At 44.7% G+C, this 20572-nt stretch overlaps 1 protein-coding gene across 1 annotated transcript in view; it reads right to left on the reverse strand.

Moving 5' to 3' along the window:
- Positions 1–20572, reverse strand: part of HPSE2 (heparanase 2 (inactive)) — a 320113-nt gene that overhangs the window by 114013 nt on the left and 185528 nt on the right. The window contains exon 4 of the mRNA XM_040361286.1: positions 4053–4226. Coding sequence (XP_040217220.1) covers positions 4053–4226 — 174 coding nt within the window. The remainder of the gene's footprint in view (positions 1–4052; positions 4227–20572) is intronic.

Here is a 20572-nt window from a genome sequence, read left to right on the forward strand (position 1 = left end):
GGCAACATTTTACCCGTGTATATGGCAGCCAGTCTGACAGAAGCCGGCTTATGTCGTAGGGCGATGGGCGAAAAAGGTCTGCCAATCGGCTCCCGGTCAGCACTCTTAGTCAATGGCTGAGAGTGCTGACCGGGGTGTTCTTCTGGCGGGGGGGGGGGGTCCCTGTAAGAAAATAATAGCACAACAGGGAATATTGTTGTACTAACATCGGATTGTTAGTACAGTAACTCCAACCTGAGCTGTCAGTAGTGTGTACAAGACTTTAGTCGATAATCCAGGAGTTATTTATCCAGGAAATTCCTGAATATTTCCAGACAGTTTCTTTAACTGTATGCAGTTTTCTCAAAATCCATTATAAGTCATTTTAACAGGTGGGTGGATCTGTAGACAAGTATTACCCAATAATATACAAATAACTGGCATGATCGTTCTGTTTGAGAATCTCCGTAAGAGAACGCGATAGCAGGCAGGCCATATACTAAGGTGTAGAAGATGTATGTATGTAATCCTGAAGATAAATGGATGTCTTCACAAAAAGGGAGAGTCCCAGAGCAGGTGTCTCTGATCGCATATCAGACACAATGATTATTTTCCTTGGTTTGAAGCTCCAAAACATCATTGACTTGTAAACGATTAATGGAATTAATGGCTCTATCCCTGGGTAACCTACCCTGCCCTTATGGTGTGAAGTAAAACAACCTGACAAATGTGGAGGTGATGCTTCATGGAACTCACCAGTGTATGCGGCACTGAAAAGAACATGAACATGGGAAGGTGATCTGTGGAAAATGATATGATATTTACAGATCATCACAACCAAGTAAGATGCATTTAGTTTAATGCTGGGAAAATGTTGCTTTGCTTATCATTGGAAAATCTTAACCTGACATAGTAGATTCTGTGATGTAAAATGTTGGATGGGAAAATGTAGAAGACGACATTATGATGTACGATGTCGGACAAAAAAAGCTGACACCTCCACTACCCTTCCATAGAATAGTATAGGAAGGAGACCCATTAATAGTATAGGCAGGAGATTCACATATCGCATTGACTGGAGATTTGTGGACAGTATAGGCAGGATATCCATGGACAAGTTTGACAGGAAAGTAATGGACATTATAGGTGGGAGATCCATGGACAGTATAGGTTGGAGATCCATGGACAGTATAGGTTGGAGATCCATGGACAGTATAGGTGGGAGATCCATGGACTGTATAGGTTGGAGATCCATGGACAGTATAGGTGGGAGATTCATGGACAATATAGGTTGGAGATCCATGGACAGTATAGGTTGGAGATCCATGGACAGTATAGGTGGGAGATCCATGGACAGTATAGGTTGGAGATCCATGGACAGTATAGGTGGGAGATTCATGGACAATATAGGTTGGAGATCCATGGACATTATAGGTGGAAGATCCATGGACAGTATAGGTAGTAGATCCATGGACATTATAGGTGATAGATCCATGGACAGTATAGGTGGAAGATCCATGGACAGTATAGGTGACAGATCCATGGACAGTATAGGTGGAAGATCCATGGACATTATAGGTGATAGATCCATGGACACTATAGGTGGAAGATCCATGGACAGTATAGGTGGAAGATCCATGGACAGTATAGGTGACAGATCCATGGACAGTATTGAGTTGAGAGGTATCTTAATATAGCGTGGTCTTACCCCGAAGGGTCCCGATGCACTTAGCAGAGTTCCTGGGAGAAGAGGACCCAGGGGCCAGGAGCTGCACAGAGTGGCAGAAACGATGGAGTAAAAAGGTTACACAGGAAAGGCTTGTGTGAAAAGACAGGTCTTCAGTAGCCCGCGGAAGGCCGGAAATGTAGGAGCCTCCTGGAGCTCGACAAGGAGGTTATTCCACAGTACGGCACCCTGGTGGGAGAAGGCCCGACCACCACGCCGGATCTTCTTGGGCACCGAGATGTAGAGGAGATCTCTGCTGGTTGAGCTGAGTGATCTGTCAAGAGCTCGTTTATGAAAACAAGAACAAAGATAGCTTGGGGCCAGGCATCGCATAATTTTAAACATAATGCATCCTGCCTTAAATAGGGTGCGAAAGTGGACCGGCAGCCAGTGCAGGGCACACAGGACAGGGGTAATATGGTTCCTCAGCGGGACATCCATAAGTAGCCTTGCCGCTTAATTTTGAATAAATTGAAGCTTCTGCACTAGAATCTTTGGCAATCCCAGATAAAGTGAGTTGCAGTAGTCTAAGCAGCTACTTATCATGGCACAGATAATGGTTCTCCTGTCCTGGATATCCAGATATTTAAAAAGCCCCCTCAGGAGTTTTAGCTACCAGTGACATTCACTGACAACTTTTTTTACCTGAGGAGCCAGGGAAAGTAAAGATGGGAGATCCATGGACAGTTTAGGTTGGAGATCCATGGACATTATAGATGGGAGATCCATGGACATTTTAGATGGGATGCATGGACAGTATACTATACTACTATACAGGATTTATACAGTGCCAATAGTTTACGCAGCGCTTTACAAAAAAAAGGGGGGACAATACAATTACAATACAGTTCAATACAGAAGGAAACTGAGGGTCCTATAGACAGGGGATCCATGGACAGAAAAGACAGGAAATTCATGGACAGTATAGTTAAAAATTCATGGACAATATAGGCGGGAGATCCATGGACAGTATAGAGATGAAATTCATAGACAGTAAAGGCGTGAGAAAATCCATGGACAGTATATGTAGGAGATCCATGGACAGTATAGGCAGGGGATGCGTGGTCAGTATATGCGGGAGATCTATTGACATTATTGGAGGGAGATCCAATGACAGTATTGGGGAGAGATCCATGGACAATATAGACAGGAGAACCATGGACAGTATGATCGGAGATCCATGGACAGTATTGGAGGGAAATCCATGGATAATATAGACAGAAGATACATGGACGGAAAGCATAGGTAGTAGATACATGGACAGTATAGGCAGGAGATACATGGACAGTATAGACAGGAGATATGTTAACAATGTAGACAGAAGATACATGGACAATATAGACAGTAGATATGTGGACAATGTAGGCAGGAGATACATGGACAGTAAAGATAGGAGATATGTTGACAGTGTAGACAGGAGATACATGGACAATATAGACAGGAGCCACATGGACAGTATAGACAGGAGATACATGGACAATATAGACAGGAGCCACATGGACAGTATAGACAGGAGACACATGGACAGTATAGACAGGAGATCCGTAGACAGTATAGGAGAATATGGATGGACAGTATAGGCCAGTGATGGTGAACCTTGGCACCCCAGATGTTTTGGAACTACATTTCCCATGATGCTCAGCTACAATGAAGAGTGCATGAGCATCGTGGGAAATGTAGTTCCAAAACATCTGGGGTGCCAAGGTTCACCATCACTGCTATAGGCAGACAATACATGGCATCATCCCACCCTACCTTGTTTCTAGAATGTTGCTGAGACACTCCCAGCTGATTCAAACCCCCTTACATGAGCTTTCTCGCCTGCCGCAGTAGCTTTGACCTCATCGATGCTGCAATGGAGGAGATAGAGGAGCACACATGTGTGGGGATTTGCTCACTCCTGTGATGGTGAAGGGTGAGCAGTAATAGCTTAGAGTGTCTTTGTAACGTCCTAGTAACGAGGCAGAATGGGATGATACCCTCTCTGGGCGTTTCGGGAGGTACATAAATGGCCTATAGCAGGAGCATAATATATATATATATATATATCTACAGGCGTCCCATACCAGTGTACACAGTTTTTGGTAAACCCTTTAAACCAAAAGTGTCCTGAAATGAGCTATTACTGTAAATGTCTTGGTCTTGAAAACAATGTAGACAACATTCGTCATTAGGAGGAAGAAAACAATTAAACAATAAAGGAACTTGGACGGTATATCGCTGGCTTTCAGATGTGATTTGGGTCTTGGAAGAGAAGTTTGGTGTCTCTATTACAGATTCATAAATAAGATGCTATCTAGAAGGGAGGTCAGGACACAAGGAAGGAGGGTCGGCCTCTCGTACTCACCATTTCCCAATTCCCATGAAATGTTGTACTTCTTGCTGGCGCTGTATTTCAGTAAACTGAGCACGCTGGAGCTGTTCCAGGAATTATCTGAGTTTCGCCGAAGAGCATTAAGTCCAAAAATCAGATGAAGTCCAGAGCAGTCAACAAAGTTATAGAGTTTGTCAAGAGACCTGGCTGGGAGGAAACAAAGAGCTTGTAAGGCGTACGAGCATTTCCATAGAAAACCCACAGTCATTCACAGAAGAAGATTACATGCGTTAGATCTGCCTTCGCTCCTGGTAATGTCTTCCACTCAGGAACTTATTAATTGGACCTTCCACAGTAAATGGCATTCCAGTATTGCCATGTGTTGAGTCCACTATATACTGTATATATGCTATGGGTCCATCTTCCCTGTATACATTCTAAGAGGCCCCAGTATATATTATAAGGGGCGATCTTCCCTGGATTCATTACATGTAGGAGTGATTTATCACACATAGGACATGCAGAGCATTCATAAAGTATTTTTTTTAAATTTAGTTATATAGCAGCCTGATACTACAGTTGTTTAAATTCATTTGTTTTCTCAATAATCTACACTTAGTACCCCATAATGACTAAGTGACTAATTTTAGAAATGTCTGTGAATCGCCCAAATCGTCCCCTCCGCCCCTCCAAGGACCTCCTGCTCTCTAGCTTCCTTGTTACCTCCTCCCATGCTCGCCTTCAGGACTTCACCAGAGCCTCTCCCATCCTCTGGAACTCCCTGCCCCGGTATATCCGATCAGCCCCTACCATGTCCACCTTTAGGAGATCCCTGAAAACTAATTTATTCAGGGAAGCCTATCCCACATCCACCTAACAACTGTACCCGAGTCACCCCCATCAAATCACTCTGCAGCTATTACCTTTTGTACCACCACCCCCTCCCTTTAGAATGTAAGCTCTATGAGCCAGGCCCTCCTGTACCTTCTGTATTGAACTATACTGTAATTGTTTTGTCCCCCCTCTACATTGTAAAGTGCTGCGTAAACGGTTGGCACTATATAAATCGTGAATAATAATAATAATTTCTGAAAAAGAAAAAACTGAAATCTCACATGTATTCAGACCCTTTCCTCAGTACTTTGGTGAAGCCCCTTTGGCAGCATTTACATCCTCAAGTTTTTTGGGGGATGACGCAACAAGCTTTGCACACCTGGATTGGTGGAATTTCTAACACTCTTCTCGGTCAGTATAGATGGGGGGCATCGGTGGACAGCCATTTTCAGGTCTCTCCAGAGATGTACAATAGGGTTAAAGTCAGGGCTCTGGCTGGACCACGCTAGGACATTCACTGAGTTGTCCCTAAGCTACTCCTGTGTTGTCCTAGCTGTGTGCTTAGGATGGTTGTCACATTGGAAGGTGAACCTTCGGCCCAGTCTAATGTCCTTAGCGCCAGGGCCGGTGCTACCACTAGGCAAACTAGGCAGCCGCTGAAGTCTGAATACCTACAGTGGGGCCACGTCCCAGCTGCTGCGGTGTAGCCCAGGCGCCAGGACTCAATTTCCAGTCGCCATGGCGACCTGGGTTTTGTCAAGCCCTGAACTAAACAATTCATGATTACAAACAATTATCTCAACATGATATACTGTACATAGTAATGGACCTTGGGTATGTAGACCAAAATTGTAATGATAACATATGGGCATAAAAACAATGATGGATTGATTCATGAAAATAAACTATATTCAGATACAAATGATATCACATGGACACTGTGGCGTCGCATCAAAGGAAAGCTCTACGCGTTTCGTGGTTACAATACCACTCATCAGGAGCAGATTCAGGGTTTTTGGAGTATCTATAATAATAAAAATAGTAAAATAGCCAAAATGATATGTTGGCAGAAAAAAATATATAAAACAAAAAAGGAAGAGGGGAAATTGTAGTATAAGGGTAAAAATGTTGATATTATCAATGATGTTTTTTTTTTACACCCCTTTTATATATGTACACCCCTGTACTGACATTTATATATATATACCTCTCCTGGCATAGTCATATATATATATTTGTAAGGTTCTGAAAGAGTACCCCTTTATGTTTTAACTAGGATAAATTAGAAATAACATATCATGTATACCTACGTGCAAAAGGAACAGAAGAATGTGTAGATGGCATTTAACTTAGTTTGATAAGGTGTACATATAATTATCTTCAGGCAAAATACTACGTGTTGCTTGACCATAACATACTATTGCATTGTGTAAATATCATGTCCTGCTGTAATTGGCTGACCCGAGGGGGGGTTTCCTAACGATAAATGTATAAATATGCTGTGCAACCAATAAACCATTGTAGTCAAGATCCACCATAACCCTCTGTGTGGCTCTTGATTATCTGATGCGCATCAAAGGTTCTTCCACACACCCAATAGTCCAACCCGGGTACAGAGGAACACCACCAACCTTACAATATGTATATTTATATATACCCTTGTATAGTCATATATTCACCCCTGTACTGATATTAGTGAAGGCTCAGTGCAGAAATAGCAACTCAGTCCTGTAAAAACTGCTTAAAGAGACCCTGTCACTAGTGTCTCCTGACAGAAGTGTAGGCAGCTGGCAGCTAGTGCCATCAGAAGATGTTAGTCTACATCAATGATGGTGACCCTTGACACCCCAGATGTTTTGGAACTACATTTCCCATGATGCTCAACTACACTGCAGAGTGCATAAGCATCATGGGAAATTTAGTTCCAAAACATCTGGGGTGCCAAGGTTCGCCATCACTGTTCTACATCAAGGACATTAAGTGCTTTCCCTTAAGTATTGATGAATGTAAATCTTCTCCTGATATCTTCTACACCGACAGAATAAACACCTACAAATTGCCCTGATATCTGCGGAGTGTATGGGCTTTATGTACACACAAGGGATTTGCATACATCATTTCTCTGAGGGCACAATGTGTTTTCTTTCTACTTTCCATAAGTAAGATCCCAGCAATCCGCCGACATTTTTATGTTACTCTGTGAAAAATGAGATATTATTTAATGGAGTCTCATCCCCGTTATCTCTGAAAGAGAGAAGTAGACCGTCATCTGGATTTCATCTCCTCCAGGCCGCTGACACCTGATACATTAAAGGACGATGTGAACATCAAAATCGGGCCTGATACAGTCCAGCACTCCCTTTATCACCACTTACACCATCTCCAGAAGACTATGAGTGCTCATAAATCATGTCTCTATAATACTGTAAAAATTTACACTTACTGCACATAGAAGAACTTTAGATGTGGAGAGGATCCATAGCGGAAGAGAGACGACGACTGCTTCATATCACAAGAAAGATACAACACAAAGCTTATCAATATCATTCACACACCAAAAGATACAATCTCGTGAGGTATGTATCCATCCACTAAAACAAGGGGACAGATTCAACAAAACACAGCTGGGGACTTGGCCATAGGGATCACCAGGGCTTTTTTTCTTAGAGGATAGGTGCAGGAACTGCCCCTTTTGGAGTTACCCCTTGTCTCCACCCCCTACCCACCCCTGAGCACCGTCCCTTAGTTCCACCCCCTACCCACCTCCCAGTACCGCCACTTTTAGAGAGACGTGCGACGTGGCTCCCAAACAAAATTGGCGTCCTTTTTTTCCCACAAATAGAGCTTTCTTTTGGTGGTATTTGATCACCTCTGCGTTTTTTATTTTTTGCGCTATGAACAAAAATAGAGCGACAATTTTGAAAAAAAATAATATTTTTTACTTTTTGCTGTAATAAATATCCCCCAAAAATATATAAAAAAACATTTTTTTTCCTCAGTTTAGGCCGATACGTATTCTTCTACATATTTTTCGTTAAAAAAATCGCAATAAGCGTTTATTGATTGGTTTGCGCAAAAGTTATAGCGTTTACAAAATAGGGGGTATTTTTATGGCATTTTTATTAATATATATTTTTTAATAGTAATGGCGGCGATCAGCGATTTTTTTCGGTACTGCGACATTATGGCGGACACTTCGGACACTTTTGACACATTTTTGGGACCATTGGCATTTTTATAGCGATCAGTGCTATAAAAATGCATTGGATTACTATAAAAATGCCACTGGCAGTGAAGGGGTTAACACTAGGGGGCGGGGAAGGGGTTAAGTATGTCCCTGGGTGTGTTCTAACTGTAGGGGGGGTGGCCTCACTAGGGGAAACACTGATCCTCCGTTCATACATTGTATGAACAGAAGATCAGCATTTCCCCCCCTGACAGGACCGAGAACTGTGTGTTTACACACACAGCTCCCGTTCCCCGCTCTGTAATGAGCAATCGCGGGTGCCCGGCGGCGATCGCGCCCGCCGGGCACACGCACGGGAGTCGGGGGCAAAAGGGGGGCGCGCGCGGGCGCCTCCGGCGGCGCGCACGGGCCCCTAGTGGCCGCTCTAAGAGCCGACGTTATACTACGGGCTCTCGCCCAGGAGAGCCGACCTGCCGCCGTAGAATGACGGCGGCTGGTCGGCTACTAGTTAATGATAAGAAGAAAAGCAGTAAAATAGATCCCATGCAGCCAACAATAGATGGCCCCCAAGCAACCATAGTGCTCCACAGCAATAATGGACCACCCACAACAAAATACCCACCCAGAAACAATAGCCTCCGGCACCAGCAACCAATTCTCGCCACCAGACAGTATCAATAGACCCTCCAGCGACCAGCTACAATAGGCTGCTCCCTCAACAGTAGATCCCTCCCAGCAACTGACCCCCCAGTAACATAAGACCCACCCTCAGCAAAAATAGATCCCATCCAGAGACAATAGGTTCCCCAGCAGCAACAATAGAACAATAGACCTTCCCAGCTAAAATAACACCTCCCCTGCAAAAAAAGATCCCCTCTAGCAATAATAGATCCCCCAGCAACCAGCATTAATGGACACTGTAGCACAACCCAGTACACCTTGGCATTATATACATTCAGGGCTGGAGGTGCCGGAACTGCGTTTCCCCGCGTTCCTGCTGAAAAAAAGTTCTGGGGATCACTAATCTCCATTATAAACAATTCTACAGAAGTACCATTGCTTCAGACACACAAGGGTCAACCCAAAACCAACATTAGTAAAGAACGTCTCCCCCATGGCATCCAATCAGATCATTTCCCTCTGTTAAACCGTGCTAGAGACTGGAAGGAAGCACTGGGGTGGTTGGTATGGCTAATGAGAGATGGCTAATTGGAGCATTTCTCCAATTGGACACTTTGAGATCCAAAATAGAAGATTCTCAATACCGGGAAGGCCGAACATGCATTTCTTGGATAGAAGGTGGTAAAAAGCCCAACATGAGCACGCCTTGGAGAAATCCAATGCAACGAAGCAAGAAACTTTTGTATCTCACCCTTACCTGAGAAAGTGGCAAATGTGAGCCACGAAACACGTCTTTTGATGAAATAAAGCTTTATATCATTCATTGTACACTATGACTCCGCTCCATACTTGAACACGCCACAATCCTATCAAGCACTCCAACAGGCATCACTGCCATCCAAAACACTGACAGTTTTTTTTTTTTACCTCCTCCTATCTAAAAAACGTCCCCCATTGACAACGTCACATATGACGAAACACGTCTGGAGAAGGGAGCGTAGGGGGGGGGGGGCCTCTCCCGCTGCTGATAACGGTGATCTCGCGGCGAATCCACTACGGAGACCACAGTTGCCGTTACCAAGATATCCATCTTTAAAAAAATTACGCATATATACAGTGAGCGGTCCTTAAGTGGTTAATGGTGTTTGAACTAATTTTTTGCTTGTTCGCATGCAAACCGAACCAGGGGGGGGGGGGGTGTTTGGCTCATCCATACTTCCATCAGTGGCTTGGTGTGTAAGAAGTTGAATGGATGGCTTCGCGTGGTGTCCTCCACCGTCTGACAGAGAATGGTTAAGCTGGATCATGTCCTCATTCTGAAAATGGTGATTCTGGGTTCATTAATTAAACGGGATGGGATGGAGATTTTGTATTTCACAATTTTATTCTCTAAATTAAAGCGGAGGTTCACCCAAATAACATTTATATCAGACCAACTTCTTTATACTTCTAACATGTACAGTCCGCAATTTTTTTTATTGTTTAAGCTGTACACACCTTATAATCTATATTTGGGGGTACTTCTCCCCGCGGGAGTAGGCGTTTCTATGCTGAGGAGGAATGTCATCTGGGAGGTCGCCCAAATGATTGACGTCCTTTCAGAAAAAGTTTTCCCCGGCAGATAAGGCCCCGAGTCACGGCATTTCCGAAAGAAGCCGAACATGAAGAAGCTCTATACGGCGCCTGCGCAGTCGGCTCTACGCGGCTCCTAGTCGGTGCGCAGGCGCCGTATAGAGCCGACTCGCAGCTCTGCATGTTCGGCTTCTTTCGGAAACGCTGTTACTCGTGACGCGCCTACGCAATACGGGGGGCGGGGCCTTATCCTCCGGGGGGAACTTTTCTAAAAGGACGTCAATCATCTGGCCGACCTCCCAGAGGACATGCCTCCTCAGCATAGAAACGCCTACTCTCGCGGGGAGAAGTACCCGGAAGCCGGATTGCAAATATAGATTATACGGTATGTACAGCGTAAAAAATAAAATAAAAATGCGGACTGTACATGTTATGCCGCATACACACCATCACTTTATGTGATGAAAAAACCCGACATTTTTTGTGAAGTAAAAAACGATGTTTTTGAAACTTCAATTTTCAAAGACGAAGTTGCCTACACACCATCGTTTTTTCACAATGCTCTAGCAAAGCGAGGTTACGTTCACCACGTTTTTCCATTGAAGCTCGCTTCATAACTAGCTTCTGGGCATGCACGGGTGTAAAAACGTCGTTTTAAACGTCGTTTTTTGCTACACATGGTCAATTTCTGTGAAGTAAAAAATTACGTTTTGAAAAACGACACATAAAATAGAAGCATGCTTAAATTTTTTTTTGTCGTTTTTCACAAGACATAAAATGACGTTTTCCCCCACACACGGTCATTTAAAGTGACGTTTTTAAAAAGGTCGTTTTTTTCATCACATAAAGTGATGGTGTGTACGCGGCATTAGAAGTATAAAGAAGTTGGTCCGATATAGATGTTATTTGGGTGAACCTCCGCTTTAAGCTGGATCATGTCCTCATTCTGAAAATGGTGATTCTGAGTTCATTAAAGCGGGAGTTCACCCAATGATGTTTTTTTTTATCTTTTCCCCTTAGATGGATGCTCGTTGTGTCTAGGGGAATCGGCTATTTGTTTTAAAATATGAGCCGTACTTACCGTTTACGAGATGCATCTTCTCCGTCTCTTCCGGGTATGGGTCTTCGGGAGCGGGCGTTCCTTCTTGATTGACAGTCTTCCGAGAGGCTTCCGACGGTCGCATCCATCGCGTCACTAGTAGCCGAAAGAAGCCGAACGTCGGTGCGGCTCTATACTGCGCCTGCGCACCGACGTTCGGCTTCTTTCGGAAAATCGTGACGCGATGGATGCGACCGTCGGAAGCCTCTCGGAAGACTGTCAATCAAAATAGGAATGCCCAGTCCCGCAGCCCATACCCGGAAGCGGTGGAGAAGATGCATCTCGTAAACGTTTAAGTACGGCTCATATTTTAAAACAACTAGCCGATTCCCCTAGACAAAACGAGCATCCATCTAAGGGGGAAAAGTGTTATGTACGGGTGAACCCCCGCTTTAATTAAATGGGATGAGATGGAGATTTTGTATTTCACAATTTTATTCTCTAAATTAACAGCTACCAAAAAATAAAGGAGACCCAACACTGAGCAGCATTTCCTGTTCCCCTTCGGACGGGCAGAGTCATCATTTTGTGTTTATTTGCCTGAAGGGATGACAAAGCCTCATAATTGAATGCAGCACCCAGTCCAGTATAATAAGACATCCTTTGGTATATCATTAGGGTTGTACTCATACATTCCTTACTGTCATAATGCATTTCGGAGCTCCACCTTCTTCATGCTTTTCCATCCATCCAGTAAATGAGCCATTGTCAGCGCTCCCAACCACTAAAGAACTCCTCCATGTGGAATCCGATGAACATATTTCATTACAAGTCCTGACACTCATCCATTAATGGGGTCTAAGCTGCGAATCTCACAGGTCAGCTGACACATGAGATTTATTTCGGGGGACTCTACATGAGTGTTCCCCTCAGGCCATAGTTGTGAGTATCTCTCCATTCTTCCTCTCTCTTCTGTGTATGATAAAATCTCTATCAATAATGTTCTGTCATTGTATATTATACATCATAACCGGCCCTCCTGTGCACTCAGATGTGCCGCATCCTCCCTCTAATACAACCCGTCATTTACATTCAGATTATAGATATTCATACTCCAGGTTACAGATCGTAGCATGTTCTGCTGTTACAGTTCTTTTGGTGCTTTGGCGCTCCTTTTCCTCTGCACATAACACCTTGTATAGTGCCATGTACTTACATATTAATGTCATACTTTATAAGATCATATCTTCATATCTTTAAAAACATAATGGCCCGGATTCACATACATCGGCGCATATTTATGCCGCCGTAGCGTATCTTCTTTACGCTACGCCGACGCAGGCAAGCACTGGATTCACAAAGCCAGTGCTGCCAAATCTGTGCTGGGTTTCCTAGGCGTAAGTGGAAGTGGGCGTGAGCCATGCAAATGAGGCGTGACCCCATGCAAATGATGGGCTGAGGCTCAGACAGATACGTATAATGAACAGCGCATGCGCCATCCCGTGGACACATCCCAGTGCGCATGCTCACAATCACGTCGGATCTACTCCCTAAGATACGACGGATCACTGCCTACAGGGTGAACGTAACCTACGCCCAGCCATATTCACGTCCAACGTAAACAACGTAAAATACGACGGCTTGAGTTCCCTGGTGCAGACCTTTGCATGGATGCCGCTGAGTTACACCCAGTGCCGATCCTGACCTCCCTGGGGCCCTAAGTAAAATGACATGTCACATTAAAGTTGAGAAACGGGGGGGCTGCCAAAAATGTCACTGCCGACGGGGGTGTTCTGCTGTCGGAAATGGCATCTTACATTAAACTGAGAAGCAGGGGGGTGCTGACTTCTTCTTACCTCTTCTCCCAGGCAGCCAGGAAGTTGAGAAGCAGGGTGAGGGGCTGACATTGACTTCTCACCAGGCAGGGCCTCTAGTAATTTGGGGGGCCCTCCGCAGCTTTGCGGGGCCCTAAGCGGCTTGCATAGTGAGCCTATAGGGCGGATCGGCCCTGGTTACACCTCCTTTATGGGGCATAACTTTACGCCGGACGTATAACTTTACGCGCACTGCGTCGGACGGACGTACGTTTGTGAATCGGCGAATCTCCCTCATTTGCATATGTGAATAGAAAATCAATGGGTGCCCACTCTACCCCGGCGTAGGCAAGTTACGTCAGTCGGATGAAGCCTATTATCAGGCGTATCTAGTTTTGTGGGCACGGCGCACAGATACGAAGGCGCATATTTGCACTTACGCGGCGTATCTCGAGATACGTCGACGCAAGTGCTTTGTGAATCCGGGCCAATCTGTCCAGGTTTTCCTTGCTGTGAAAACTAGACTCGACCCACTGAAATTGATGGCAATGACCTGTATTCCCTTACCAATCTGGGACCCAAACTAATGCGCAGATTGTACATATTGTAAACCGCCAATTAAATTATGACTCTGGCCAAAAAAGTAAAAATCACCATAAAAGAGCTGAATACCCAATCGCAAGAAGAAATTTGAATTTAAAAAGCTGGATGTCCAATTTTACAAGTTAACCATCAAAGAAGATTTGGTAAATTGCGCAAGAAATCCAATCCGAGAATTCCAATAAAAATCGTTTTTTTATACTTTATACCAGCAGAAAGTTCTCCTCTAGCTCTGTATGGCATGGACATGTGAGCTCACCCTGTAATAGGAACATTTAAAAGACAGCAAGGACTGGAAACTTCAAAGGGGGTCAGGGAATCCTCCTGGGGGAAGCGCAGTTCCTCTCTTCTAAGCTCTTTCCCCGTAATGTTTGGGTAATCGGGGGTCTGTGTTACCGTTATGAAATCAGTTTGGAGTTTGACGGAAGTCCTGGGTAATTTTTCCAAGCTAATTACCTCCTTGTTCTCTCCGACACGCTGGGCTTTCAAGGGAGAGGTGTTGGTATGGGGCTGTAAGTAGAATCAGGTGTCCCTCTCCCTTTAGGGCCATCTGGAGAACGTCAGGGTCCTCGCAGTAACAGGTACTGGCAGCTCGGCAGCCTGCTTTTTAGAAGAGCTTTGCTCCTGCTAGACTTTAAAGCCGGCCATTTTGTTTGAAAATAATTCCCTTGAAATGGGAAAAGAAATACATTCCATTTTAGTACATCTGACAGTTGAGTTTTTGGTGTTCTAAGAAAACCAGAAGAGAATGTTCCCTCAATAGAGAAATTGTAATTATTACATGAGAACTAAAAATTCAACATGATATAGTAGCTGTAAATCCTCCTATTGCTCATGGGCAGGAATCCAGCCAATTTGTGATGTGCAACCTCCCTCTTTTGTCCATGTGTGCAGTGGGCTCAGAGAGATGGATGGAACTCAGAACTATAAAATACAGAGATGTGCAGGCTTATGCCGCGTACACATGGTCGGAAATTCCGACAAGAAAAGTCCGATGTGAGCTTTTGGTCCGAAATTCCGACCGTGTGTAGGCTCCATCTGATTTTTCCTGTCGGAATTTCCGACAAGAAAAATTTGAGAGCTGGTTCTCAAATTTTGAGACGGGAAAAGTTATTTCCGGAAATTCCCATCGTCTGTATGCAATTCTGATGGGAAAAAATCCTACGCATGCTCAGAATCATGTCGACGCATGCTCGGAATCAATGAACTTAATTTTTCTCGGCTTGTCGTAGTGTTCTACGTCACCGCGTCCTTGACAGTCAGAACTGGGTGTGACCATATGTATGCAACACAAGTTTGAGCCAAAATTCAGTTGGAAAAAAATACACAGTTTTCTTGTCGGAATTTCCGATCGTGTGTGCGCTGCATTAGATTAGGAGCATATAGGGCTATATAGAGGTACGGGGAACATACACCGATCAGCCAAAAGTGAAGTGAACAACATTATTTATTTGGTTACAATTGCATCTGAAAAATGGGTGGGATATATGAGGCAGCAAGTGAACGTGTTGTTCCTGAAGTTAATGTGTTGAAAGCAGAACAGGATTTAAGGGACCTTGACAAATCGTAATGTCTAGACGACTGGGTCAGAACAACTCCAAAACTGCAGCTCTTGTGGGATTCCTGGTCTGCAGTGGTCAGGACCAACCAAAAGTGGTCCAAGGAAGGAAAAACAGCCAATTGGTGACAGGGTCATGGTCAGTCAAGGCACATTGATGAAGGTGGGGAGGGAAGGCACAATGATGGAAGTGGGTGACAGGGTCATGGCCGGTCAAGGCACATTGATGAAGGTGGGGAGGGAAGGCACAATGATGGAAGTGGGGAGGGAAGGCTCATTGATGGAGGTGGGGAGGAAAGGCTCATTTATGGAGGTGGGAGGGAAGGCTCATTGATGGGGGTGGGGGAGGCTCATTGATGGAGGTGGGGGGAAGGCTCATTGATGGAGGTGGGAAGGGAAGGCTCATTGATGGAGGTGGGAAGGGAAGGCTCATTGATGGAGGTGGGGGAGGCTCATTGATGGAGGTGGGGGGGAAGGCTCATTGATGGAGGTGAAGAGTATGGCTCATTGATGGAGGTGGGGAGGGAAGGCTCATTGATGGACGTGGGGAGGGAAGGCTCATTGATGGAGGTGAGGAAGGAAGGAAGGCTCATTGATGGAGGTGGGGAGGGAAGGCTCATTGATGGAGGTGAGGAAGGAAGGAAGGCTCATTGACAGAGGTGGGGAGGGAAGGCTCATTGATGGAGGGAAGGCTCATTGATGGAGGTGGGGAGGGAAGGCTCATTGATGGAGGTGGGGAGGGAAGGCTCATTGATGGAGGTGAGGAAGGAAGGAAGGCTCATTGATGGAGGTGGGGAGGGAAGGCTCATTGATGGAGGTGAGGAAGGAAGGAAGGCTCATTGATGGAGGTGGGGAGGGAAGGCTCATTGATGGAGGCGAGAAAGGAAAGCTCATTGATGGAGGTGGGGAGGGAAGGCTCATTGATGGAGGTGGGGAGGGAAGGCTCATTGATGGAGGTGGGGAGGGAAGGCTCATTGATGGAGGCGAGAAAGGAAGGCTCATTGATGGAGGTGGGGAGGGAAGGCTCATTGATGGAGGTGGGGAGGGAAGGCTCATTGATGGAGGTGGGGAGGGAAGGCTCATTGATGGAGGTGGGGAGGGAAGGCTCATTGGTGATAAATATCAAACTAGAGGAGCCGTCAAGCCATCTGGAGGACCATGTTTAAATGCCCTGCACCCAAGGAAGCAACGGAGGTCAGTGACAGCTCCAGTCTCCAGCCAGGCCACACAAAGTCTGTGGGGGGAATCACTGATGTAGGGGGGGAGTGACTAGGTAAAGGGGGACACTCATATAAAGGTTACCACTTATATTAGCAACACCCCGTTCCCCTTACCATAGTATGTTCGCTCTGTGGAGGGTGGTCTGTGTACTCTTGTGTAACCATAGACCCCCTTACATAAGAGTTTCCCGTGACAACCACAGTCTGCAGTGTTCCCCTTTACATCAGGGTCTGCAAAGTTCCCCCTTATATCAGGATCTGCAGAGTTCCCCCTTGCACTGTAAACCCTGCAGACTCTGATGTAAAAGGAAACTCTGTGCTGGGTTATATTAACCCCTGACATTCATGTAAATAGAGAAATATGTTTTTTGCCTTTTGTTATACCTTAAATGCATTGCTAACGCACTAGCCACATGTTTGTAGCTTAAATATTGATATTTGTACTGACTAACTTTTTGAACTGTCAGTAAATTTCACTTTGCAAGGTTGGCAACCCAGGCTCTGAGTTTCTGACATGATCAACGTTTTTTTTTTTTTTTGCACTTATTAACAGTTCAAAATAAAACAAATACGTTAATAGTTTGAGTTCACAAATATGTTGAGGTGTAGTTACTGTATATTAACATTATCAAAGCTAATTGTCCTGTGAAACTGCACATACAATTGTTCTGTGCAAACGGGACACAAGCAAATGTTATTAAAGCGGGGGTTCACCCTAAAAAAAAAAAAAAAAATTTCTACCAAGCTATTCAGCATACTAGCGCGACCTACAGTATGCCTTTATTTTATTTTTTTGCGCCGTACTCACAGTTTAATCCCGTAGTTACGTTTCAGACTCCCTGAGGGGAATGGGCGTTCCTATGCAGAGGGGAACATGATTGACGTCTGGCTATGGCGCGTCACGCTTCCCGGAAATAGCCGAAATAGGACTTGGCTCTTCACGGCGCCTGCGCAGTCAGCTCCTAGTCTGTGCGCAGGCGCCGTATAGCGCCGTGAATAGCCGAGTTCTACTCTGGCTAATTTCGGGAAGCGTGACGCGCCATAGCCGGCCGTCAATCATGTTCCCTCTGCATAGGAACGCCCATTCACCGCGGGGAGTCTGAAACGTAACTACGGGATTAAACTGTGAGTACGGCGCAAAAAAATAAAATAAAGGCATACTGTAGCTCACGCTAGTATGCTGGATTTCATGGTAAAAACGTGTTATTTAGGGTGAACCACCGCTTTAAGCTATTTCCTCTCCAAGCTCAATGTTTTCCATTCAATAGAGTGAATATGGCCACTAGATGGAGCTGATGATCACAGTAAATAAATATGTATCTCCTATGATCATCAGCTCCATCTAGTAGCGATAATCTGGTATTTCCCTGAGTCACTCTATTCAAATGTGTTAAAAACATTCAACCTGGAGAGGAAATAGCCTAATAACGTTTGATTTGCCAGAACAAATGCACATGTAGCTTCATGGGATGAAGAGCTCCGCAAATGTTGTTTCATAAATAAACCCCTTCTGCAGCTTTTAGTGACCTGGACCCAGTAAAGGGATAGACACTGTCAGAAATATTAAAATCATTCTATTGAATTAAAAACTAATTATGGATTATTTAAAAAATCCTTATTAATAGATGCCTGTGAATTGCACAATTCGGTATTGAGCCGGAAGAGCGCCGCCGTTCCTTATCTGAGCACGCTCATATTCGCTCTTATTTTTCTCCATGCAGCTCAGTTTAAATATTGTAAAAACACTCGCCAGTTCTAGGCGACCTGCCAAATCTACAACCTGTTAATCTAATGGGCCCTCTGGTCTCCTCTAATCCTTTGAGTTTGGATTTTAATGGCTCTGCTAACCTGCAGGTGTAAGAGAAATGTCAAACCATAAACTCTCACAGGCTGTAGAAGTTAGTGCATGTCTTGAGGTGAAATGTCTGGAAATGGAACGTTCTGGCACTCCTCTGCTCATCAGCTCACAGTTCACCATGGAGTTCTTGTTTGTCTGTTATTTCTGGCTGGAAGTCCCCCTCCACCTAACACATTTTTTATCCACGAGAAGAGCCTATCACGGTAAAGTAGTCCATGGAAAACTCCAATACCGTCAAGATGGAGAGGGCAACGCGGGAAGGTTATTTGATTTACAGAAGATTGCTGATGATGGCAATAAGGAATCCTCACATCTCACCTCCACCATACCGCCAGTCTGAGATGTGCTGGTGGAATAAATTTTGGTGAAATAGCCGATCCCATGTAATGTATGTATAACACACAAGATGACGGTATGGAGGAAATAAAGAGCAAAACTCATAACTACAACCACATAAGCTTCAGTGTTGCTTTGTCTTGGAAAAAAGGGCCATAGGGCTGGCAATAGGGCAGATCGGGCATTTGCCCGGTGGGCTGGGAGCCACCGGGCTGAATGTACGGGTGTGACATGCAGAGCCGGCCATGGGTTCCGACGTGCAGGGCTGGCCACGGGTTCCGACATGCAGGGTCGGCCTCTGATGTCCCACATATGGGTGGTAGTGGGAGGAGCGAAATAAGTCTCCTCATTCCCCGCCTACCAAGCCGATCCATGGCAACCCAGGCTGCCTCTGAACAAGAAGTCTGTGTCCGCGCATGTGCCCCGTAGCCAACGGTCACCTCCATTGTGGCCGAGTTTTCCTAGATCTCCTACTGATCCCCTCATGAGTCACATCGGGATATGATAATGTGACTCTGGCTCTGTGTATTCAAGGAACATTCCAAGCTGTGTAGAGGGGGCCGGGATTACAGGGATCAGGATGATTCTGTTCTGAGTCACACCCCAGAGGTGAAGGTATGTGACTTTTCTAATAATACATCTTTCTACTACACAGGTCGATTCCACTTTCCAGGATAGATAGATAGATAGATAGATAGATAGATAGATAGATAGATAGATAGATAGATAGATAGATAGAATAAGAAAGTAGATAGATAGATAGATATATAGATAGATAGATAGATAGATAGATAGATAGATAGATAGATAGATAGATAGATAGATAGATAGATAGATAGATAGAATAAGAAAGTAGATAGATAGATAGATAGATAGATAGATAGATAGATAGATAGATAGATAGATAGATAGATAGATAGATAGATAGATAGATAGATAGAGAGATAGAAGGACCTGGAAAGATAGATAGATAGATAGATAGATAGATAGATAGATAGATAGATAGATAGATAGATAGATATTGGATAGAGAGATAGATATAATATGGAATAGATAGATAGATAGACAAATAGATAGATCTGTTCCATATCCGTCATCAACTGCCCCCACAAACTGCCCCCCCGGGCTGCTTAGTCTAAAATGCCAAGGCCTATTTTTTGTCCCAGTCCAGGCCTGTTGGATAATCACAGGAAACAGACCCTGGTCGATGGAGAATTCACGCATGTCCATGCTTTGCCATGTTCCTCTAGCTTTGAGGAATGCACGGACACGTGAGATGGCCACAGGCCAGAGGTTTCCAGTAACAATAGCTGAATATTATGACCTGGGACTCGAACCTGCTCCTTAGAACATGGTAAGAACACAATTTATATAGTTATTGGGAATTACTGAGAGCTGGGATCCTTTCCTAAACATTGGTCTATATACAGAGATGATACCATTGATAAGAGTCACCAATGACAATATTGCTCTTCTCAATGGTGTCATCTCCATAAACATTCTATAACCATCTGTGGAGGTCGGACAGCCTGCACCCCTCCTTTGTCAAGAACTCAATGACGGCACATTGCTTCTGCTTGGAATCCATTGTTTACCAGCAATTTAAAAAAGGAAGAGTTGCTATAGAGGAAGATTTAAAAAAGCCTGGCCTTACGCTACCAACATGTGAAGTTTAAACCATCTAGAACGAGGCTCTAATTGGCTTCAAAAAAGGGTGGGCTCGTGGGAACTACGCCCTGAGCCCACCCAGTTGTGTGACAATAGCCAATTAATATTCACTATTGTCTTCCTGACTCTCCTCCTGGCCAATCAGGAATTGGGTCCTGAGACCCGATTGGCCGAGAGGAGAAGCATCTGGATTGGCCAGAGCAGAAGCAGGGAGGATGAAACCCAGTGGCAAGCCGCCAAAGCTGC

This window comes from Rana temporaria, chromosome 8 (genome assembly GCF_905171775.1).
Source record: "Rana temporaria chromosome 8, aRanTem1.1, whole genome shotgun sequence".
Classification (NCBI taxonomy): domain Eukaryota; kingdom Metazoa; phylum Chordata; class Amphibia; order Anura; family Ranidae; genus Rana; species Rana temporaria.